The 20472-nt window shown below is 43.2% G+C and overlaps 1 protein-coding gene across 1 annotated transcript in view; it reads left to right on the forward strand.

Annotated features, from left to right (window-relative positions):
* The window catches only part of LOC127971124 (deleted in malignant brain tumors 1 protein-like), a 43398-nt gene that overhangs the window by 14277 nt on the left and 8649 nt on the right, over positions 1-20472 (forward strand). Inside the window, 4 exon segments of the mRNA XM_052573938.1 lie at positions 15700-16008; positions 16133-16398; positions 16400-16853; positions 17336-17653. Coding sequence (XP_052429898.1) covers positions 15700-16008; positions 16133-16398; positions 16400-16853; positions 17336-17653 — 1347 coding nt within the window.

Genomic DNA, 20472 nt, shown 5'->3' on the forward strand with positions numbered 1-20472 from the left:
GTCTTAGGCCTACATTTTGAAGCCATAAATATGACATGATGGAATCAATGAAGTGATAGCCTACGTTTAATATGAAACTAAAACAGACACCAGGTGGCAGAAAGTCACTGTCTTAATGAGTGAGTTCAATCCACTAGTTTGATACACCGAATCAAAAACAACTCGACGTGTTGAAGCGATTTGTTTCTGATCATTTATATTTAGGCCTATGCGTTATCTAAATAATTATAATAGCCTAATAATAGTAATAATAAATAAATGACCAAATGTTCAAAAAGTTGGCAGAGGGATCATGTTCGGGGAAACAACATAATTGTTGATAGGCTATATTTTTCGGGGCCATGCGCAAACCTGCGTGACCATATAGCAACTATTCAGAAATGGAAATTCCGAATTCATTAATATTTTGTTTTGAATTTAAGAAAAGTCGATTGAATATTTACAGGTTTGTATCTCATTATTATTTTCAGAATAGTAAAGTCTTTGTAACCAACCACAGTGATCAAATGTCGAAGCTATCTCTATCTAATAGGCTTCATCATCATCATCAGCTGGCAAACCATTATGGAATCTATTTAAAGGGAATGATTGTGGTGGGGAGTTTGGTCAATCTATTGCAGTGATAGCCTACAGCGATTATAACGGGTTGAAATAAAAGACGGCGCCGTCCACAGAGACATTTCTATGTGCACTATTTCATCCGTGAAAACCTTAGTCCCCTGGCTATCATGTCAGAATCTGCAATTCAAAATAAACACCCAAATAATAATAAATTCAGCAGCTTTTAGATATTGTTGTTGGTCCGACTTTGTCAAGACAAACCCGACGGAGCTCAGCCCCAAAATTCAACTGCTGTCGCTCTTCTCTTTCTTTTCTTTCCGCTGTAGCTGTTGGGTCCGTGTATATTTTGGTCATTCTATTTTCTATTTAAAAATAAATAAAGATAAATGAGAAACGGTTTGATTTTAGTTTTTTCATTTTGTTTAATAAACGGAAAACGAAACCCAGCCCCCCAGCATCCTCCACATTAGCCTCGCCCCGTGCTGAGAGTTCTTCGAGGCTGGCGTGTCGAGCCCCGGGCAGGAGAGTGGCACCCTCCATGTCACTTCTGGCTGCGAAGTCCTCTAGGAAGACGACTAAGCGGCCCTGACATGGGCAACTCAGAGATGTGGGAGACTGCTCTTCAGGAGCTGGCGGAGACAGAGCCACTCCTTCCCCCACTCTTTGTTTCTTTCTGTTCCACCACTGGTCCAATGTTCGGCGGCACCCACTTTTTCATAGAAGAGCAATTTCCCTTTCCTCCGAGGATGCAAGGCTCGCGGGTTGATGATGAACCACGCACTGCCTCCTCATTCTCACCCACGATGCCCCCTGTCGCCAGCGGTCAAGAGGTCGCAGTTCAGAAACGCAACGCCTCTCCACGCGTCTCTGGCCAGTTCCTCCGGGAACACGAGGAGTGTGTCTGTGATGACTTGGAACGCGATGCCTTCTGGGAAATCCGACACAACTCCCCATCGCTGCACCACTGCGGGTATGTCAACTGTCCCTTTGGTGCCACTTGTACTTAGTTTGGGAGCGTGGCTTGCGCTGCCCAACCCGTCACGCTGAGGTGAGGACGGGGTTTTACACCTTCGGCCTATCCTGGATCTGCGAGTCTTGAATCGGGCCCTGCACAAGCTCCCATTCAAGATGCTGACGCAAAAACGCATTCTCAAATGCGTTCAGCCCCAGGACTGGTTTGCAGCGATCGACCTGAAAGATGCGTACTTTCATGTCTCGATCCTCCCTCGCCACAGACCGTTTCTGCGGTTTGCATTCGAGGGTCAGGCATGGCAGTACAAGGTCCTCCCCTCCGGGCTCTCCCTGTCCCCCCGTGTCTTCACGAAGCTCGTGGAGGGCGCCCTTGCCCCACTCTGGGAAGTGGGCATCAGGATCCTCAACTATATCGACGACTGGCTCATTAAGGCCCGGTCCCGAGAGTAGTTGTGCGATCACATGGACTTGGTGCTCTGGCACCTCAGTCATTTGGGGCTTCTGGTCAACCGAGAGAAGAGCAAGCTCTCCCCTGTGAAGAGAATCTCTTATCTCAGTATGGAGTTAGACTCGGTGAGTATGATGGCACGGCTCACCAGCAAGCATGCCCAGTCAGTGCTGAACTGCCTGAGTTCCTTCAGAGGCAGGACATGGGTACTACTGAAACACTTTCAGAGGCTTCTGGGGCATATGGCATCCACAGCCGCAGTCACGCCGCTCGGGTTGCTCCATATGAGGCCACTTCAGCACTGGTTGCACTCCCAAGTCCCGAGATGGGCATAGCGCCGTGGTACACATCCTGTCACCATCACACTCTCACGACAACTCACCTTTCCCGGGGAATGGCGACTCCATCCCCAGACGGTCCAGCTGATCTGGAGTCAATTTGGGGAAGCCCAGGTAGACCTGTTTGCTTCCCACGAGTCCTCCCACTGCCAGCTGTACTATTCCCTGTCCCAGGGCCCCCTGGGCACAGATGCACTGGCACACAGCTGGCCTCGGGCTCTACGCAAGTATGCAAGGTCAGGGAGGATGAGGAACAGGTCCTGTTGGTTGTGCCTTACTGGCCAACCCGGACCTGGTTTTCGGAAATCATGCTCCGCTTGACAGCCCCTCACTGGCGCATCCCCCTGAGGAGAGACCTTCTCTCTCAGGGGCTTGGCACCTTTGGAACCTCCACGTGTGGCTTCTGGACGGGACGAGGCAGACCTAAGTGATCTGCCACCAGGGTTGGTAAACACTATAACTCAGGCTAGCTTGCCATAAGAGATACTCTTACTCGTGAACCCGTTCACAAAGTAGTTCAGCTTAGTGCAACTCAGTTGCGATGAGAAGAATAGTGATTAGGCCTAGTTATGCAAATAATGTTGGTAGCCTGAAGTGCCAAAAACTATGTTGCACAACAAATGTGTGTTGCAAAATTCCACAAATCCAGCTCATAAGGCCGGTGACACACTGGCTGCATGGCGTGTCATTTGCGTTGTGGCAGCTTCGCATTTTCTGTGTATTTACACACCAGAACCATTCCTGATGCGCCACTGACATGCTGCTGCTGCTGTAGGTGACATAGAGGGAGGAAGCCGACCAACCATGCTCTTGTCTTCATGACAACAATTTAAACTTTTTTTAGACATCTACACCTTCATGTTAAGCATTAATGTAAAGTCTACTGATAAAGGACACCGTCAACAGTATTGACAGCAAAATAGATTATGTTTGACAGGTGCAATATTTGAAAATCAATAATTATTTATTTATTTTTTAAAATACATTTATATCTGAATTTATGTCAAACTATAGACTTTCAAACATCAAAATGTCATTAATTAATATGTATTTGTGTACAAAATGACATATAAACATATTTTCCTATTCTGTTTTGTCTGGAAACGCTTCCAACACGCTTGCGTGTCATGTGAAAAATGTGAGCTGCGGAGTCTGTGACATGCCCTGAATTTTGTGCTATTTTTAGTTACTTATAAACATATGCATGACACAATTCTGAAAACACTGTATTCATAGAAACTGGGCTATAATGATATGTAAATAGCATGTATATACATGATTGTGCTTTTGAGAAAACAGCGTTTATGCGTAGTGTAACAGGAGGAGAAAACGATAGACACAGTGGGCATGGCGTCAGGCCCCGGAGAGGCTTTTATATGGCTTGTGTGCCATGTTGCATTCTGGGACATGGCGGCTATTAATGGCCTTGCGAATGTAAACATACAGCAAGTTGAACGAGAATAAGTAGAGTTAGGAAAAAGAAAAAATATGTTAAAATCATGAAAAGGTTGTGGGATTTACAGGGATATGCTAAATAGGGATGCCAGGGACCGATATGTGGACAAAATTGGCACTATTGACGGTTTGGATCCATATGAAATTTCCAACAAGCAGTGGAGGACCGACGACGACTTGCTGCCTCACTTTTGCATTACAGATATCCTCGGCTACCTTGTTTGTTTTGTGAGCGCCTACACTTCAGAACAGTTCCAAAGCTACAAGTCATTGGAGTCTCATGATCAGTTCACAAATGGATGGGTTCAGGAGCTGCAGATCATAAAGCCGGCAAACAGTATACAGTAATACAGTAATCCAGACAAAGGTAAGCTGCGTTGTCCTGTTGCTACCCCCTTGCCCTCCCATCCATTTCGATTTAATTGATGAGTAACTCGGGAATTTTCCCTTATTTTCAATGTTCAATGTTCAATGTTCAATGTTGACTTAAACTATATAAATTAATATTTAAATGTTATGGTCTCCGTGGTTGCGCCTCCAAGCAGGAAAGTGGTGGAAAGTTAATCCATTTTCATTTTTTTTCATAGCAATTATGTGTTGCGCTATTACACCCCACAATACAGCAATGGTTTACCATGGTTGAAATAGATTTTTGATAAATAAAATTAAGACACACGGCTGAGAGGGAGTACGTCTAAACACTGGGGAGTAGTCCGAGTAGCAGTAAAGGAGGCCATTAACATGGCGGCCGATGATAATCAGGGAGGAGGCAGCTGACTCGTCACATTAGTTAGAGAAAAACGAAAATTTAGAAGTTACTGAAATAATGTCATAAAACACATACAGAACATTTGTTCACAAGACTGTGAAACCTGGAGCTTGTAGCCTAGAATTTTTGTTTCAAAATTATGTGAAAATCATCTTGTTTACTCACAGAAAAAAATAGATTGATAAAAATTGTCTAAGACACTTTTTGTTTCAGATGTGATTGACCACGAATATTAGTGTGATTTACACCTGAAAAGACAAAGGCCTGCATAATGATCTGCATAATGAGCCTTTCAGTCAGGTGTGTGAGAGGGAAGAGTTCCAAGGACAAAATATTCAGGTATGTGAGAGGGAAGAGTTCCAAGGGCAAAATATTCAGAGGACAAAATAAAATTGATATATTTTTATGTTTGTTGTTTATTTAGAATATATTTGATTATACCACAAAATAACTTGTCTTTCACTTGCTACTGCATTTAAACAGTTTATTAGGAACAAAACTGACATTCAAAGCTGAATTTTTAGCATCAGGGAGAGAGTTTCGCTGCCTCCTTAACCTGCATGAGAGCAACCAAGGGGGACACAATCACAATTATAGCCTTGCCGGACTCTTGCCTCCCCAGTTTCTCGCTGAAGATTGGTAACAGTTGATAAATTAAACTTTTCCCAAAACCTGTCGGGAGTAGGGCCACAACGTCACCTCCATTAAAAATATGAAACAAACACTCTTCTTGTCCGGGCTTCAGTTTGCAAATGCCGGGAATATTCTCCACAACAGTGCTAATAGCATGCTGTGTCTCCATGTTCGCTGTTGTTTTCAATTTCCTAAACTACAATCTTAAATTTAAGTTCCTCTTCAGGAACTCGAGCTGCGTCGAAACGCTTTGGGGAACGCATTTAGCGTGAGCGACTCTGAATATGATATCTAATCTGCCTTATAGAAGAGTGTGACGTCACGGGCGAGGTGACGTAAGCGACCAGGAAGCTATAAAGGCACGAGCCGCACAGCTGGCTTCAGCTTCTGTGTTTTCAGCAAGCGCTCTGTGTGTGCATGTCATTCTGTCTTGTCAGTCTTATTTATTGTTGTTTGTCACTAATAGCTCCTCAAAGAGTAAGCAATAGTCAAAGAGCAAAGCTAAGACGAGACATCTGAAAGGCGAATCCAGATTGCGTTTCAGATTGTGTGTTCATCACGAGTGAGAATACACGGGCTGTGCGCGGTCTGCCTGGGATTGAGGCACGCTGTTTTGGCTCTTGAGGGAGCCGACTGCCTGCACTGGTACAAGCCAGTGTGGACGATTCGATCCTGGAGGACTCTCTCGAGGGGGAGTTTTCGCCAGCGTTCCTCGCGGTGTCGGTCCTGCTTTCGCCAAAACGGAGCGGCGCCTGCACTCGCTGGGTTCGTAGATAAGATCTGCTGGAAGGTAGGGAGATGGGTGCGTCCCTATCTACTACCTCACCCGCCAGATCTGCCCGATCTCCGGGTGCGGAAGCCCGAGTGCAGCCCCCTTAATAAAAATAAGGGGGCTGACTGTGCTTCTCGCATATCTAACGGGACGGGGCGAAGACTGCTCTACCTATCTCCACCCATATTCCCTAGATTTAGAGTTCATCTTGAGGTTTGGAAGCATGTGAAGTGGTTCCTTCCCCCTCTGTGAACTCGCAGCTGCTGCTACTTATCTCTGAGGAGATTTCTATTGTTTGTGTGACTAAGCGGCTCGCGTATTGCAGAGGCAACGTGTGTACTACCTCATTTTCAGTTTTGATGTAAATCTTACCAAATCCAGACCGTCTTTACTCGTCTGATTGGTTAACTGCATTAATTCTGAGGAATTAAATTCAGTATCTATCTGACTATGAGAAGTTAGATATGAATTATATTAACAATGCAGACTGTGTTTACTTGTCTGATTGTTTGTTTGCATTAAATTCTGAGGAATGTAATGACACTTATCTCACTCTGAGAAATTATGTATACTGGAGGGGCTGCTGGGCGAGAGCAGCCCTCCCAGTCTGTAGTCAGAGCGTTGCCGCCCGCACTCCCCCTGCGTCGGGACTGGAGGCCGAAGCAACGCTCTGAACCAAGGGATTTTCCCCGAGGGGCAATCTACTTCGCACTATCAAGGTCACGCGGCGCTGCCTCCGTGCCTTAGACATGTGGAAGAAACCTTGGTTCTTGAAACAGGGCCCGGTGCTGGGTGCTCCTTGTCGCCGTGTAACACTAGCGACGGACGCATCCCTCACCGGCTGGGGTGCAGTCATGAGTGGCCACCCTGCCCGTGGTCTGTGGAGCGATCGACATCTAACATGGCATATCAATTGTCTAGAAATGCTAGCAGTTTATCGTGCACTTAAGCACTTCCTCCCAGACCTAAGGGGTCACCATGTGTTGGTGCGCACCGACAACACATCGGTGGTCTCTTATATCAACCACCAGGGAGGTTTGTGTTCGCGCCCTTTGTACAAGCAGGTGCACCAGATCCTGGTGTTTTCACAGAGCAAACTCCTCTCATTAAGAGCAGTATATATTCCTGGGAAACAAAATATGGGAGCAGACATACTGTCAAGGCAGGGGCTGAGGCCCGGGGAATGGAGACTTCACCCAGAAGTAGTGAAGCAGATATGGAGAGTATTTGGCAGGGCTCAAGTAGACCTATTTGCATCTCAAGAGACGTCACAATGCCCCCTTTGGTTCTCTCTAGTTAATCCAGTTCCTCTGGGACTGGACGCCATGGTACAGACTTGGCCGAGGCTTCGTCTGTACGCACTTCCCCTATCGCTCTGCTACTGGGAGTACTGGCGAGAGTGCGGCGGGACGGGGTTCATCTGTTGTTAGTAGCCCCGTTCTGGACGGGCCGAGTATGGTTCTCAGATCTAGTCTCGCTCCTCGGCGGCTCTCCATGAGAGATACCGATCAGGACGGACCTAATCTCGCAGGCGCAGGGTACGATAATTCACCCTCGTCCGGAGTTGTGGAAGATATGGGTGTGTGGCACAACTGTTAGCAGCCGGTCTCTCAACCGAGGTTGTTGAGACCCTTCTCCAATCCAGAGCTCCCTCAACGAGGAAACTGTACGCCCCTGAGGTGGAAACTCTTCACCTCATGGTGCAGAGACCGCCAGTTAGACCCAGCAAATTGCCCGGTTGATACAGTTCTGCAGTTTCTACAGGCTAGGCTCTCTGCTGGGTTGACCCACTCCACGTTGAAGGTCTACATGGCGGCTATTGCGGCCTACCACGCCCTTCTCGATGGCCAGTCTCTGGGAAGACACCCCCTAGTTACACGTTTCCATGGTGCACTGAGGCTGAGACCTCCAGTACGGTCCTGTGTTCCCCCCTGGGACTTGGGTGTGGTGTTAGAGGCTCTTTACAAATCTCCATTCAACCGATTCAAGATATCTGAGATAGACATCTGACTCTTAAAACCGCCTTTCTGTTGGCCATTACCTCTCTGAGGAGAGTATGAGATTTACAGGCCCTCTCAGTGGCCCCTACCTATCTTGATTTTGCACCTGGCATGACCAAAGTGTTTATATACCCTCGAGCAGGATATGTTCCTAAGGTGCCCTCTATCACACCACAACCTGTAGTGCTGCAGGCCTTCTGTCCTCCTCCCTTCGCGAGCCCGACCAAGAGAAGCTAAATTGTGTGTGTCGAGCTCGAGCGCTGGATGCATACGCCCACAGAGCTGCCCTGTAGAGAAAAATGGACCAATTGCTTGCATGCTGCGGTCCCCCCAAGTGGGGTTTCCCTGCTTCTAAGCAGACTATTAGTTGTTGGGTAGTTGAGACTATCAATGCCACTCTGAGTCCTCTGGTCGTCCCCCGCTGTCGGGAGCCAAGGCTCACTCTACATGGGGTATTCATTCCCCTTGTCCTAAGCTGTGCTCTTCGGATACACACTAGGCAGGGGTTTGGTAGTCTGGCAGCGTTGGTTCTCATTCCCCAAAGCGTTTCGATGCAGCTCGAGTTCCTGAAGAGGAACGTCTCTAGGTTACGTATGTAACCCTAGTTCCTCGAGGGAACGAGACATTGCGTCTCGAGGCCATACCCCCGGCACCCCTGCCGGCGCTTGCTGGTACTCGAAGCTGAAGCTAGCTGTGCGGCTCGTGACTTTTTAGCTTCCTGGTCGCTTACGTCACACACTCTTCTATAAGACAGATTAGATATCATATTCAGAGTCGCTCACGCTAAACGCGTTCCCCAAAGCGTTTCGACGCAGCGTCTCATTCCCTCGAGGAACTAGGGTTACATACGTCGTACAAACATGATTATTTAATGTATCATTACTTGTGTGCTAAATAAAAGTTTTAATTTCTATATTTACTGACTCCGAGCTTTTAAATGGTATAGTGTATATTGTTACACTTGGAGTATTACTGGATGCTGGTATTTTATCTTTGATCTCAGAAATAAATTACATTTTAAAATATATTCATATAGAAAGCAGTTATTTAAAATAGAAAAACTAAATTAAACAATATTGCTGCTTTAGCAAAGTGGTATTGACTGGTATTGTGTAATGTTGAAATAAATAAATGAACATCACATAACTAGCATTTCCAAAGTTTATATTGTTTATGTGCTCTCAAATATACTAAATGATTAACTACATTATTAACATAATTTTTATGGTTACTGATGCTAGTAGTACAGTAGAACATTTAGATGATCTGATTTAAACAATAATGTTTTACTTTTTCACATTTAGTCAGGAATTATAGTTTGGGAAAAGTCTAAATAGTAAAATGTGAACATGTTGTGTGAAAACTAATACAAGTAGATTAATAATAAAAAAAGACATACTCATGTTTATGATCTCTGCTGGATCAAGCGCTTCATTCTTTTTTTTCTGAGGAAATCCAAAACTCAAATCCTGAGATAATCCTCAGCATGTCTTCTTGGGGTGAATTATGTTTTATTCCTCTCAGCGCAAAGCGAACAGTAAAAAAACAAAACAATTTCAATAACAGTCTCCCTGCTTTGTTTACAGGATAGGGTGTTGTTTTCATATGGATTACTTTATTACAGAATATTTGTTTTCAGGACTTGCTCAGTAGTAGACATGTCAAGCTTTCTAGATATATCTCTCATGTCCCTTTGATGAGTATTTGCTGAGTTACAGTTTATTTTAATTATGCGTTTCCAAATTAAGATCACAGCAGACCACTGCAGATCACGCACCCTGTTTGTTTTCTTTATTTTGTAAATGCAGAAAGTTTTGTTGTTTTTATGTGTGTATAAAAATAAAATAAGACCCTTTACAGATTCGATTGATGTGTTACTCTTATCTGTATGATAAAAACTGAAAGTGTAATTTAAGTTATTTTCTGTGTTAGCAGGAGAACATGCCACAAAACACATATTCACGTTAATCGACTCCAGAGGGTTAAGAACAGTCACATTACCCAGAGCACTAAGAAGGGCTTGTAATGAATACGTAAAATATCCCAGACCAGTTGGGGATGTAATTACACAAGTCATCTTGTTGAACTCCTACAGTTCAGGCACCAAGGGGCCTCAGAACGTGTACGGGACAAAGCTAATCCCCATGTCTCAGAGAGGAGAGAGTTGCATCTATGCACTTTGTAAAAGTGCGGGGAGCCAGGGACAGCTCGAATGGAAGGACAGTGTATTGATATGCCACTCCCTCGAAAGCAAATGTTTCCAAATCCAGGGAAAAGAACCAGTCCCCTGGGCGTTTTTGTCTGAGGATCTGCTTAAAAGTGATCATTCTGAATGAGCGCTTCATCAGGGCCCGGTTCAGATGCCTCAAATTGAGGATGGGACTGAGACTGCCATCCTTTTTGGGGATGAGGAAGTACCGGCTGAAGATGCCTGACTCGCTCTCTGCTGGGGGGACCACTTCTATGGCCCTTTTCGCCAGCATAGATTTTTACCTATGAGCGAAGGACATGCACATCCTCGCCTGTCACAGAGGATAGGATTGAATAACGGGGGCCTCCGAACAAATTGTAGTACGTAACCTCTTTTATTTTTTTAAACCCCTATTCTGGCCTCCCATGCCTCAGCCTGCATGGCGAGGGGTTGAATCGGGCACTGTAGTCACTGTAAGAGTTGCTGTAAGGAAATGTGGTGATCTTAAATAGTGGAAGAGGTAATTTGTTCTCTCTTTGAGTATTTTTGTGTTTTATTGAATTTGCTAAAACAGCAAGACGCTCCCAGGGCGTTGTGTTGGGCTTTGTGCAGGCAACAAAAACATCACTTCAGGCACCCGGAACAGAACGGGGTAACGGCAAGGTGAAACAATGCAATTTGGAGGGTGGTCCAGCAGCAACGGGACTTATCTTCCACCTCTCCCTGTTTGCTGGTATAATAATTGCTTCTCCTAGGCAAACTTGACATTTTGGTCTAATATGTACAAGAAGATTGCTCAAAAAGGACATAAAGACATAAATTAAAAATCAAATAACATTTTTAATCCTAAAAAAGTAATACTACAGTTCTATAGTCTAGTCTGAAGGGTGAACTCAAAAGACATACAGGTCCTTCTCAAAAAATTAGCATATTGTGATAAAAGTTCATTATTTTCCATAATGTAATGATAAAAATTAAACTTTCATATATTTTAGATTCATTGCACACCAACTGAAATATTTCATGTCTTTTATTGTTTTAATACTGATGATTTTGGCATACAGCTCATGAAAACTCAAAAAATGTGCATATCATGAAAGGGTTCTCTAAACGAGCTATTAACCTAATCATCTGAATCAACTAATTAACTCTAAACACCTGCAAAAGATTCCTGAGGCTTTTAAAAACTCCCAGCCTGGTTCATTACTCAAAACCGCAATCATGGGTAAGACTGCCAACCCGACTGCTGTCCAGAAGGCCATCATTGACACCCTCAAGCGAGAGGGTAAGACACAGAAATACATTTCTGAACGAATAGGCTGTTCCCAGAGTGCTGTATCAAGGCACCTCAGTGGGAAGTCTGTGAGAAGGAAAAAGTGTGGCAAAAAACACTGCACAACGAGAAGAGGTGACCGGACCCTGAGGAAGATTGTGAAGAAAATACGATTCCAGACCTTGGGGGATCTGCGGAAGCAGTGGACTGAGTCTGGAGTAGAAACATCCAGAGCCACCGGGCACAGGCGTGTGCAGGAAATGGGCTACAGAGAAGCAGCACTGGACTGTTGCTCAGTGGTCCAAAGTACTTTTTTCAGATGAAAGCAAATTTTGCATGTCATTCGGAAATCAAAGTGCCAGAGTCTGGAGGAAGACTGGGGAGAAGGAAATGCCAAAATGCCTGAAGTCCAGTGTCAAGTAGCCACAGTCAGTGATGGTCTGGGGTGCCATGTCAGCTGCTGGTGTTGGTCCACTGTGTTTTATCAAGGGCAGGGTCAATGCAGCTATTTATCAGGAGATTTTGGAGCACTTCATGCTTCCATCTGCTGAAAAGCTTTATGGAGATGATTTCGTTTTTCAGCACGACCTGGCACCTGCTCACAGTGCCAAAACCACTGGTAAATGGTTTACTGACCATGGTATTACTGTGCTCAATTGGCCTGACAACTCTCCTGACCTGAACCCCATAGAAAATCTGTGGGATATTGTGAAGAGAAAGTTGAGAGACGCAAGACCCAACACTCTGGATGAGCTTAAGGCCACTATCGAAGCATCCTGGGCCTCCATAACACCTCAGCAGTGCCACAGGCTGATTGCCTCCATGCCATGCCGCAATGAAGCAGTCATTTCTGCAAAAGGATTCCCGACCAAGTATTGAGTGCATAACTGAACATAATTATTTGAAGGTTGACTTTTTTTGTATTAAAAACACTTTTCTTTTATTGGTCGGATGAAATATGCTAATTTTTTGAGATATGAATTTTGGGTTTTCATGAGCTGCATGCCAAAATCATCAGTATTAAAACAATAAAGGACCTGAAATATTTAAGTTGTTGTGCAATGAATCTAAAATATCTGAAAGTTTAATTTTTATCATTCAATTATGGAAAATAATGAACTTTTATCACAATATGCTAATTATTTGAGAAGGACCTGTAAATCATATAACAAGGTCATTTTTGAATATTAGAATCCACTGTAAAATATATATGTATCTTCTTTATCAAAGTGATTTCGCCATCACATGGACAAAATTTATAGCTTAACCAATAATTATAATAAAAAATAATAATAAGGTCTATGCATCTATTTGTAAGGACAGTTGTAAATTAACTAATTACTCTAGCCAATGTTGTCACGCCACGTGACAAAAAAACGAACAACCCGAAACATGAACTAATCAATTCTCTTTCCGGCTCAATATGGGTTTGTCACATGATTAAGGAACAAGTCAAAAACCTGATAGACCCAAACTATGACTAATCAATTCTCTTTCTGGCTCAGACTGCATTGGTTTAGCGTATGGGGCTGTCACATGATTAAGCAACAAGTCAAAAACCTGATAGACCTGAACTATGAACTAATCAGGGCCCGGTTCCCCGATAACGCTCACTCTTAGCACACTAAGAAGACTCGAAAGCTATATCTTACCAAAGTTATTTATGTTCCGTTGTGTGTTCCCCGAAGTGTCCCTTAGGAAGTTTCTTAACACGCTGCCTCTTAAGTTCGACATTCCAAAGGTGCTGTCTCAAGTGAAGGTGCTGAATTAGTTGGCATCGACTGCTCAGGAATCGATTTTCCATTTCACACGAAGGTGTATTACAGCGTTAAGAAAGACAACACATTGTATGCAAATGAAACATGTCGGAGATCACACCCCTATGGTCCACTATAACCTGCACGTTTATGGCCGCGTATCCCTTTCGCGATATGTACGCCTGATCAATCACTGAAGGATTGGCAATAGGGATGAGTGTGCCATCCACCAGGCCCAAGACTCTGGGGATGCCAGCAATGGCATGACAGCCCTGCTGCACCTGCTGGACCTCCTGACGTGTTGCCGGCAGCCGGATGTAATCCCCAGCATGGCACAGAAGGGCATTGGTGACAGTGTGGACGCACTTCCACACAGAGGTCTTGCTTAGGCCGTAGCCCTCTCCCACGACCTTGATGAAGCTCTCTGTAGCAAAAAACCTTAGCGCTACAAGCAGCTGGACTTCATGGCTTAAAGCAAAATCCCGCCGCGTTATGCGTGTTTCACACATACTATGTCTGCAGTGCGTATGCGTTGCATAATTTTTTACGCACCCATTTTAATGGATTAGAGCATTCACACTGTACGTGGTTGTGGTCAGTCACTTCCAGGAGCGGTGCGGCTGCAGCAGTGCAGCGATCGTTTACGTACCGAGTCTATTTTTGCTGTGTTGTATGTGCTGAATTAAAGTGACAGCACTGTCGTGGTAAAAATTAACATGGATTGGCACGGAAATGCAGTCATTTAACAATAAATGTATACTAATTAAAGCCTACTGTGTTTCACACTCAACACGTGGGTTTTTTGCTAGGTTTAAAACCAGAAAAAGAGCACCTTTAGATAAACAAGTCAAGTCACCTTTATTTATATAGTGCTTTAAACAAAATACATTGTGTAAAAGCAACTGAACAACATTCATTAGGAAAACAGTGTGTCAATAATGCAAAATGATGCATTTATCTGCGCATTTATCACAACTAAGCGGCAAGGAACCGAAACTCCATGGGAGAAACCATGAAAAAAAACCTTGGGAGAAACCAGGCTCAGTTGGGGGGCCAGTTTTCCTCTGACCAGACGAAACCAGTAGTTCAATTCCAGGTTGCAGCAAAGTCAGATTGTGCAGAAGAATCACCTGTTTCCTGTGGTCTTGTCCTGGTGGTCCTCTAAGACAAGGTGTTTACAGGGGATCTGTATCTGGGGCTCTAGTTGTCTTGGTCTTTCAGGGCTGCTGTTTTTGGCCTAAACAGCCGTGGATCAGTAGTGGATTGCAAACGTGTCCTGTGTGAAAGCACAATGAGTCAGTGCTGCTTCTGCACCACTGCACCACATACTGTACGTAATTTAGAGCCAGATTGTTTGCCAGATTTGAAATATCAAAAGTGATTGCCAATTTAAACACTTTAATGACATTATGAAATAGCCTAGGCTAGTTACCACCATAATAGTTCTGATACCACATAAAGTCAACTTCATAAATAGGCCTGTATCCATTACGAACATATTTTATTATTAGTTTTAAAATGTCCATAACATAAAATCATGGTTGAGCCAGAACATTGTCGAAATACCATATCCATCATCCAATCCGCAGCCGAAATAATCAATTACGAGCTTCCGGAGCAGGAATTAGATTTGACTAACCACCTGTCTCACGAGTCACTCCTCTGATGAACGCACGCAGTCCGGGGAAGATAGCGAGAGAAGGGGATTAATTCATTTCTCTTACTCTCTGAACACTCTGGCTCATCGCCGTCACCCCAAGTGCCGAGCTTGTGTGGTGCCTCGGCAACCGCAGAACTAGAACAGCGAGTTGAACAAACATCTCTCCTTCCTCAGAAAGAGAGTGAGCCCAGAGTGCAACTTATTTTAAAACACAGATATTACTGATTCCACAATAGGTAAAGGCCGCAAAGCAATCTTCCTACCTGTTTCCTCATGATTCCATTTAACCTGCATCCATACATACCAGAGAACTCATTGTGTCCACCTTAGAAGAGTAAACTGCTCTATATAAATAGATTGCTTAGAACACAAGAATCTCTTACCAACAAGCGACAGATGATTCACTTCCTGAAGGAATTAAAATCTGATGAAATAGCATGCAGCAATCATGTATGAGCATATGTGATGTACAGCATGCTAGGGGCGGTGCTAAGTGCTATTTGCCAATAAATTTGCGTGATGGTATAAGGGCTTCAGACATTCGACACACCGGAGGCGTTGACATAGCGAAAGATGTCATCGCAGCATTGAAGTATACTTATGAAAAGGAACCAGAAAAATCAAGGGGTTATGACATCATTGGCAGCCGACGCAATGAAATTATGGACACGGTCAACTAAACTAATTAAAAGTGCTTATTTCTCTGGATTTAAACATCCTTAAAAACATTTGGGAGAATATAAGTACACATATAAGCAAAATATATAATACTGTTCTAATGGTTTTGGGATATTTTAATTAAAAAAATCTTACATATTGTGCTTTTAATTATCTTAAGCCTTTACTCATAGTCTCTCTCTTCTCATTTAGATAAAAAAAATGTGAGGTTAGCTGGTGACAACAGTCGCTGTGCTGGTCGAGTGGAGGTTCTTCATAGAGGTCAATGGGGAACAGTGTGTGATCTTGGTTGGGATATGGCTGAAGCTGCAGTGGTGTGTAGAGAGTTGGACTGTGGAGAACCTGTAGATGCTCTGAGTGATGCTCATTTTGGATCAGGATCAGGACCAATCTGGATGAGTCTTGTGTTATGTACTGGATCAGAGTCTACACTGAAGAACTGTGGGTCATCAGGATGGAGCAAACATGAATGTACTCACAGTTCTGATTCTGGAGTCATCTGTTCGGGTAAATCATTTAACTCGTTGACAGATAATTATTATGTTTTTTTTCTGGAATTCAGCAATTCATTTTTGCAATGGAATTTATCTATTTTTGTCTCTGTTCATGTATGTAAAACAAACAGGTGATAAACCTTCCAGACTTGTTAATGGATCTCATCTATGCGCTGGGAGATTAAAGATAATGGATGATCAGACGTGGATGTCAGTGTGTGACGCTGTCTTTGACCAGCAGGATGCAGAGGTTGTGTGTAGAGAGCTGGACTGTGGGGCTCCTGTACAGGTGCTGGGAGCAGCTGCTTTTGACAAAGGAGACGCTCCGATGTGGACACAAGAAATTCAGTGCAGAGGAAATGAATCTCAGATTTCATTTTGTTCATTATCATCATCACACAAACAGAACTGCAGCAGTGACAACATTGTGGAACTGGTCTGCTCTAGTTAAGTATCAATATTCAGGGTCTTTTCATTTTATTTTTAAATTAAGCATTTCTTTGTCAACTGGATTATACTTTATATTTTCTATCTTCAGGTTACTTTATTCAGATCTCAGACTAAAAAACGGTTCAGATTCTTGTTCTGGAAGAGTGGAGGTTCAGTTTCTCAATGAGTGGGGCACAGTGTGTGATGCATGCTGGGATATAAGAGCCACCAGTGTCCTCTGTAGACAGCTGAATTGTGGGATTGCTGTGTCTGTTGTGGGATCAGACTGGTTTGGAGAGGGTAGTGGTGAAATCTGGGCTGATGTGTTTGATTGTGACGGGAATGAAACAAAACTCTCAGAATGTTCCATCTCTTCATGGAGTCGAGCTGAATGTTCTCATAGACGAGATGTTGGAGTCATCTGCTCTGGTAAGAGGATTTTATTGAAAAATATGTTATAAATTACCATGCAACATCTTAATATATTGCCACATCTTCTTCTCAGATTCCTCTCTGGCTCTTCATGACGGTCTGGTGCGGTTTTCTGGAGAGAGACAGTGTGAGGGGGAGGTGGAGGTTTTCATCCATCAGGTCTGGAGGAGAGTTCTCCTGGACTCCTGGAGTCTCTCTGAATCCTCTGTGGTCTGCAGACAGCTGGGCTGTGGCTCTGTGCTGAACTTCTACAGCTCCTCTTCATCCAGTCCTGAACACAGTCATGAGTGTGTGACGGGCTTCCAGTGCTCTGGGAGTGAAGCTCATCTGGGGAACTGCAGCTCTCCACAAACTCTCAACTGCAGCTCCACACAACAGCTGTCAATCACCTGCATCGGTGAGAAGAACAACATCTGGACAGATTCTGCAGTTGTTCGTGATCAATAATGTGTTTTTCTGTCTCTGAATATCAGGTCGGGGGTCCATCAGGATGGTGGGTTCTGGGGGAGACTGTGCAGGGAGGCTGGAGGTTTTTCACAATGGCTCATGGGGGACAGTGTGTGATGACTCCTGGGATATTAAAGATGCTCATGTGGTGTGCAGACAGCTGCAGTGTGGAGTGGCCCTCAGTAACCAGCCGGTACCAGCCTGGTTTGGTCCTGGTTCTGGACACATATGGCTGGATGAGGTGGAGTGTGAGGGGAATGAGACGTCCCTGTGGAGCTGCTCTTCTTCAGGCTGGGGAAAACATGATTGTCAACACAAGGAGGATGTAGGAGTTGTGTGCTCAGGTAAACTGTAAACGATAATTTAAATAATAATATTTCAATAACCCATATACTGCATGGCACTGATGGTTAGCATTATCCACTGAATTTGCATTGTACAACTAAGAATTGATTCTTATTTATATGCAGTTTCATCATCCATCAAAAATAAAATAAAATAAAAAACAGAACTTCTTGCACATCAAATGTCCTGATGCGCACACACACACAAACAAATAGTAATGGAGGAATTGTTAAATTCTTTTTTTATTGCTACTCCTAATTAAAAGACTGGAGGTTGATTCTCATGCTTTTGTATCTAGAGTTTAAAGAGATCAGGTTAACTGAGGGCTGTGAAGGGAATCTGGAGGTTTTCTACAATGGATCCTGGGGTAATGTGTGCTGGAACCAGATGGACAGAGACACAGCGAGTCTGATCTGTCAAGAGCTGAACTGTGGAAGATCTGGCAGTGAACCCAGTAATTCAGAGGGACTGAAGTCTCATAATTGGCTTGATAAACTTAAATGTCGGCGACATGATTCCACTTTATGGCAGTGTCCTTCTTCACCCTGGGGTCAAAACTACTGTAATAACGATGAAGTGGCCATGATCACCTGCTCAGGTAAGATTATATTTAACTGATTTAAGATGGTTTGAAATTGTTATGTTTTGTCTGTATTTTATGTATTATTTATAAAGTAGAATGTCCTTGATTTATGATGTTTGCAAATGTAATTTTTTTGTAATCTCAGAGGAGGAGAGCCATGAGTCTCCACGGAGTCATCTGACATGTGCTACTTCATCATCTCCTCACCAGAGACAGTGTACAAGTAGTTATTATATGTTTGTATTTTATAAATTATATAATTATTGCACACTTTTTATTTTCACTTCACTAAATTAAACAGATTTAAACTGTTAGAAAACAGGTTGTATCCTTTTTGTTGTGAATGTTTTGCGGAAGCTGGTCAGTGCTGATGTGTGTGTTTTAGATTATGTTCCTCTCAGACTGAGTGGAGGGGACGGCCGGTGCTCTGGGAGGCTGGAGGTGTATCATAACGCTGTGTGGGGCTCAGTCTGTGATGATCAGTGGGACATCAGCGATGCTCAGGTGGTCTGCAGGCAGCTGGGTTGTGGAGCAGCACTGAGGGCTGATGGGAATTCAGTCTTTGGTGCTGGTGAAGGTGTTGTGTGGATGAACAAAGTCGAGTGCAGAGGGAATGAGATTCACCTGTGGGACTGTCCTCTCTCCCTGAATAACCACACTGACTGCTCACACAAAGAGCACGCTGGACTCACCTGTACAGGTCATGACAAAACACTGAGGAATAATATTACTTTTTAGATAATTTTATGTATTCATAATATGGAATTTTTTTTGTTTTGACTGATTTATCAGATGTGTCAATGTCCACTATTCCTGCCACAACATCATCAGCTTCTCCTCCAGTTTCTCCTCCAGTGCGCTCAACATCAGTCTCTCCTCCACAAACTCCTCCACCAGTGTCTCTCCCAGTGCTTGTGATTGTTCTGGGAGTTGTGCTCTTACTGCTCTTAGTGCCACTGCTTATACTGATTCAGCAGAACAGAGTGATGAGGAGAGGTAGGAGAGATCCAGAGACTGTCATATTGTGTCTCATTCAGTGTGTGATCAGTCATGTGTTGTGAACTGACAGCAGGTTTGTCTGTCTACACTCACAGCTCTCTCTAAGATGAGGCACAGGATGGCGACTGAGGCCGTTTATGAGGAGATTCAGCACAGACCCACTAATAGACACAGTCTCTTCACTCAAAGGGGTGAGTAAGTGTCATAGTGTCAGAATTGTGGAGATCCATATGGTAATCTCTTTATTCAGAGGGGGTGAGTAGAGTAAATCACAATGATTTATTTGTGGGACCTTGTTTGTGTCATCTGTAAGGATACAGATAGTGTTATATGAGCTAAAGGTGGGTGGGGGCTGATTTGTGAATGTAAACTTTTTCTGATTGTTCAATTACATATTAATAGGAAGTGTTGTTTCTACCGAACACCAATCTGGGTATGAAGATGCTGATGATCTTATTTCAGGTTAGAGGACTGAAATATAATAATGTTATCCTTTACACACAGAAAAGTATGTATGTTAAATTAATTAAAAACATCCATCTTAGCAGAGTTTAAATTCTATTAATCATTCAGTACATTATTATTATTATTATTATTATTATTATTATTATTATTATTATTATTATTATTATTATTATTGTTGTTGTTGTTGTTGTTGTTGTTATCAATAATCAATAATAATAGTAATAATATATGTATGTATTTCCTTTAAAAAAAAAAAAAATCTGCTGTAGAAGTGAAAACTGACTATATATATATACAAACACGATTCCAAAAAAGTTGGGACACTGTACAAATTGTGAGTAAAAAAGGAATGGAATAATTTACAAATATTATAAACATATTTTCTTCGCAATATAATATAGATAACATATCAAATGTTGAAAGTGAGACATTTTGAAATGTCATGCCAAATAATGGCTAATTTTGGATTTCATGAGAGCTATACATTTCCAAAAAAATTGGGACAGGTAGCAATAAGAGGCCTGAAAAGATACATTTACATATAAGGAACAGCTGGAGGACCAGTTTGCAACTTGTTAGGTTAATTGGCAACATGATTGGGTATACAAAGAGCATCTCAGATTGGCAGTGTCTCTCAGAAGTCAAGATGGGCCAAGGATCACCAATTTCCCTAATGCTATGGCGAAAGATAGTGGATCGATATCAGAAAGGAGTTTCTCAGAGAGAAACTGCAAAGAGTTTGAAGTTATCATCATCTACAGTGAATAATAT

Source organism: Carassius gibelio, chromosome A4 (assembly GCF_023724105.1).
Source record: "Carassius gibelio isolate Cgi1373 ecotype wild population from Czech Republic chromosome A4, carGib1.2-hapl.c, whole genome shotgun sequence".
NCBI lineage: Eukaryota > Metazoa > Chordata > Actinopteri > Cypriniformes > Cyprinidae > Carassius > Carassius gibelio.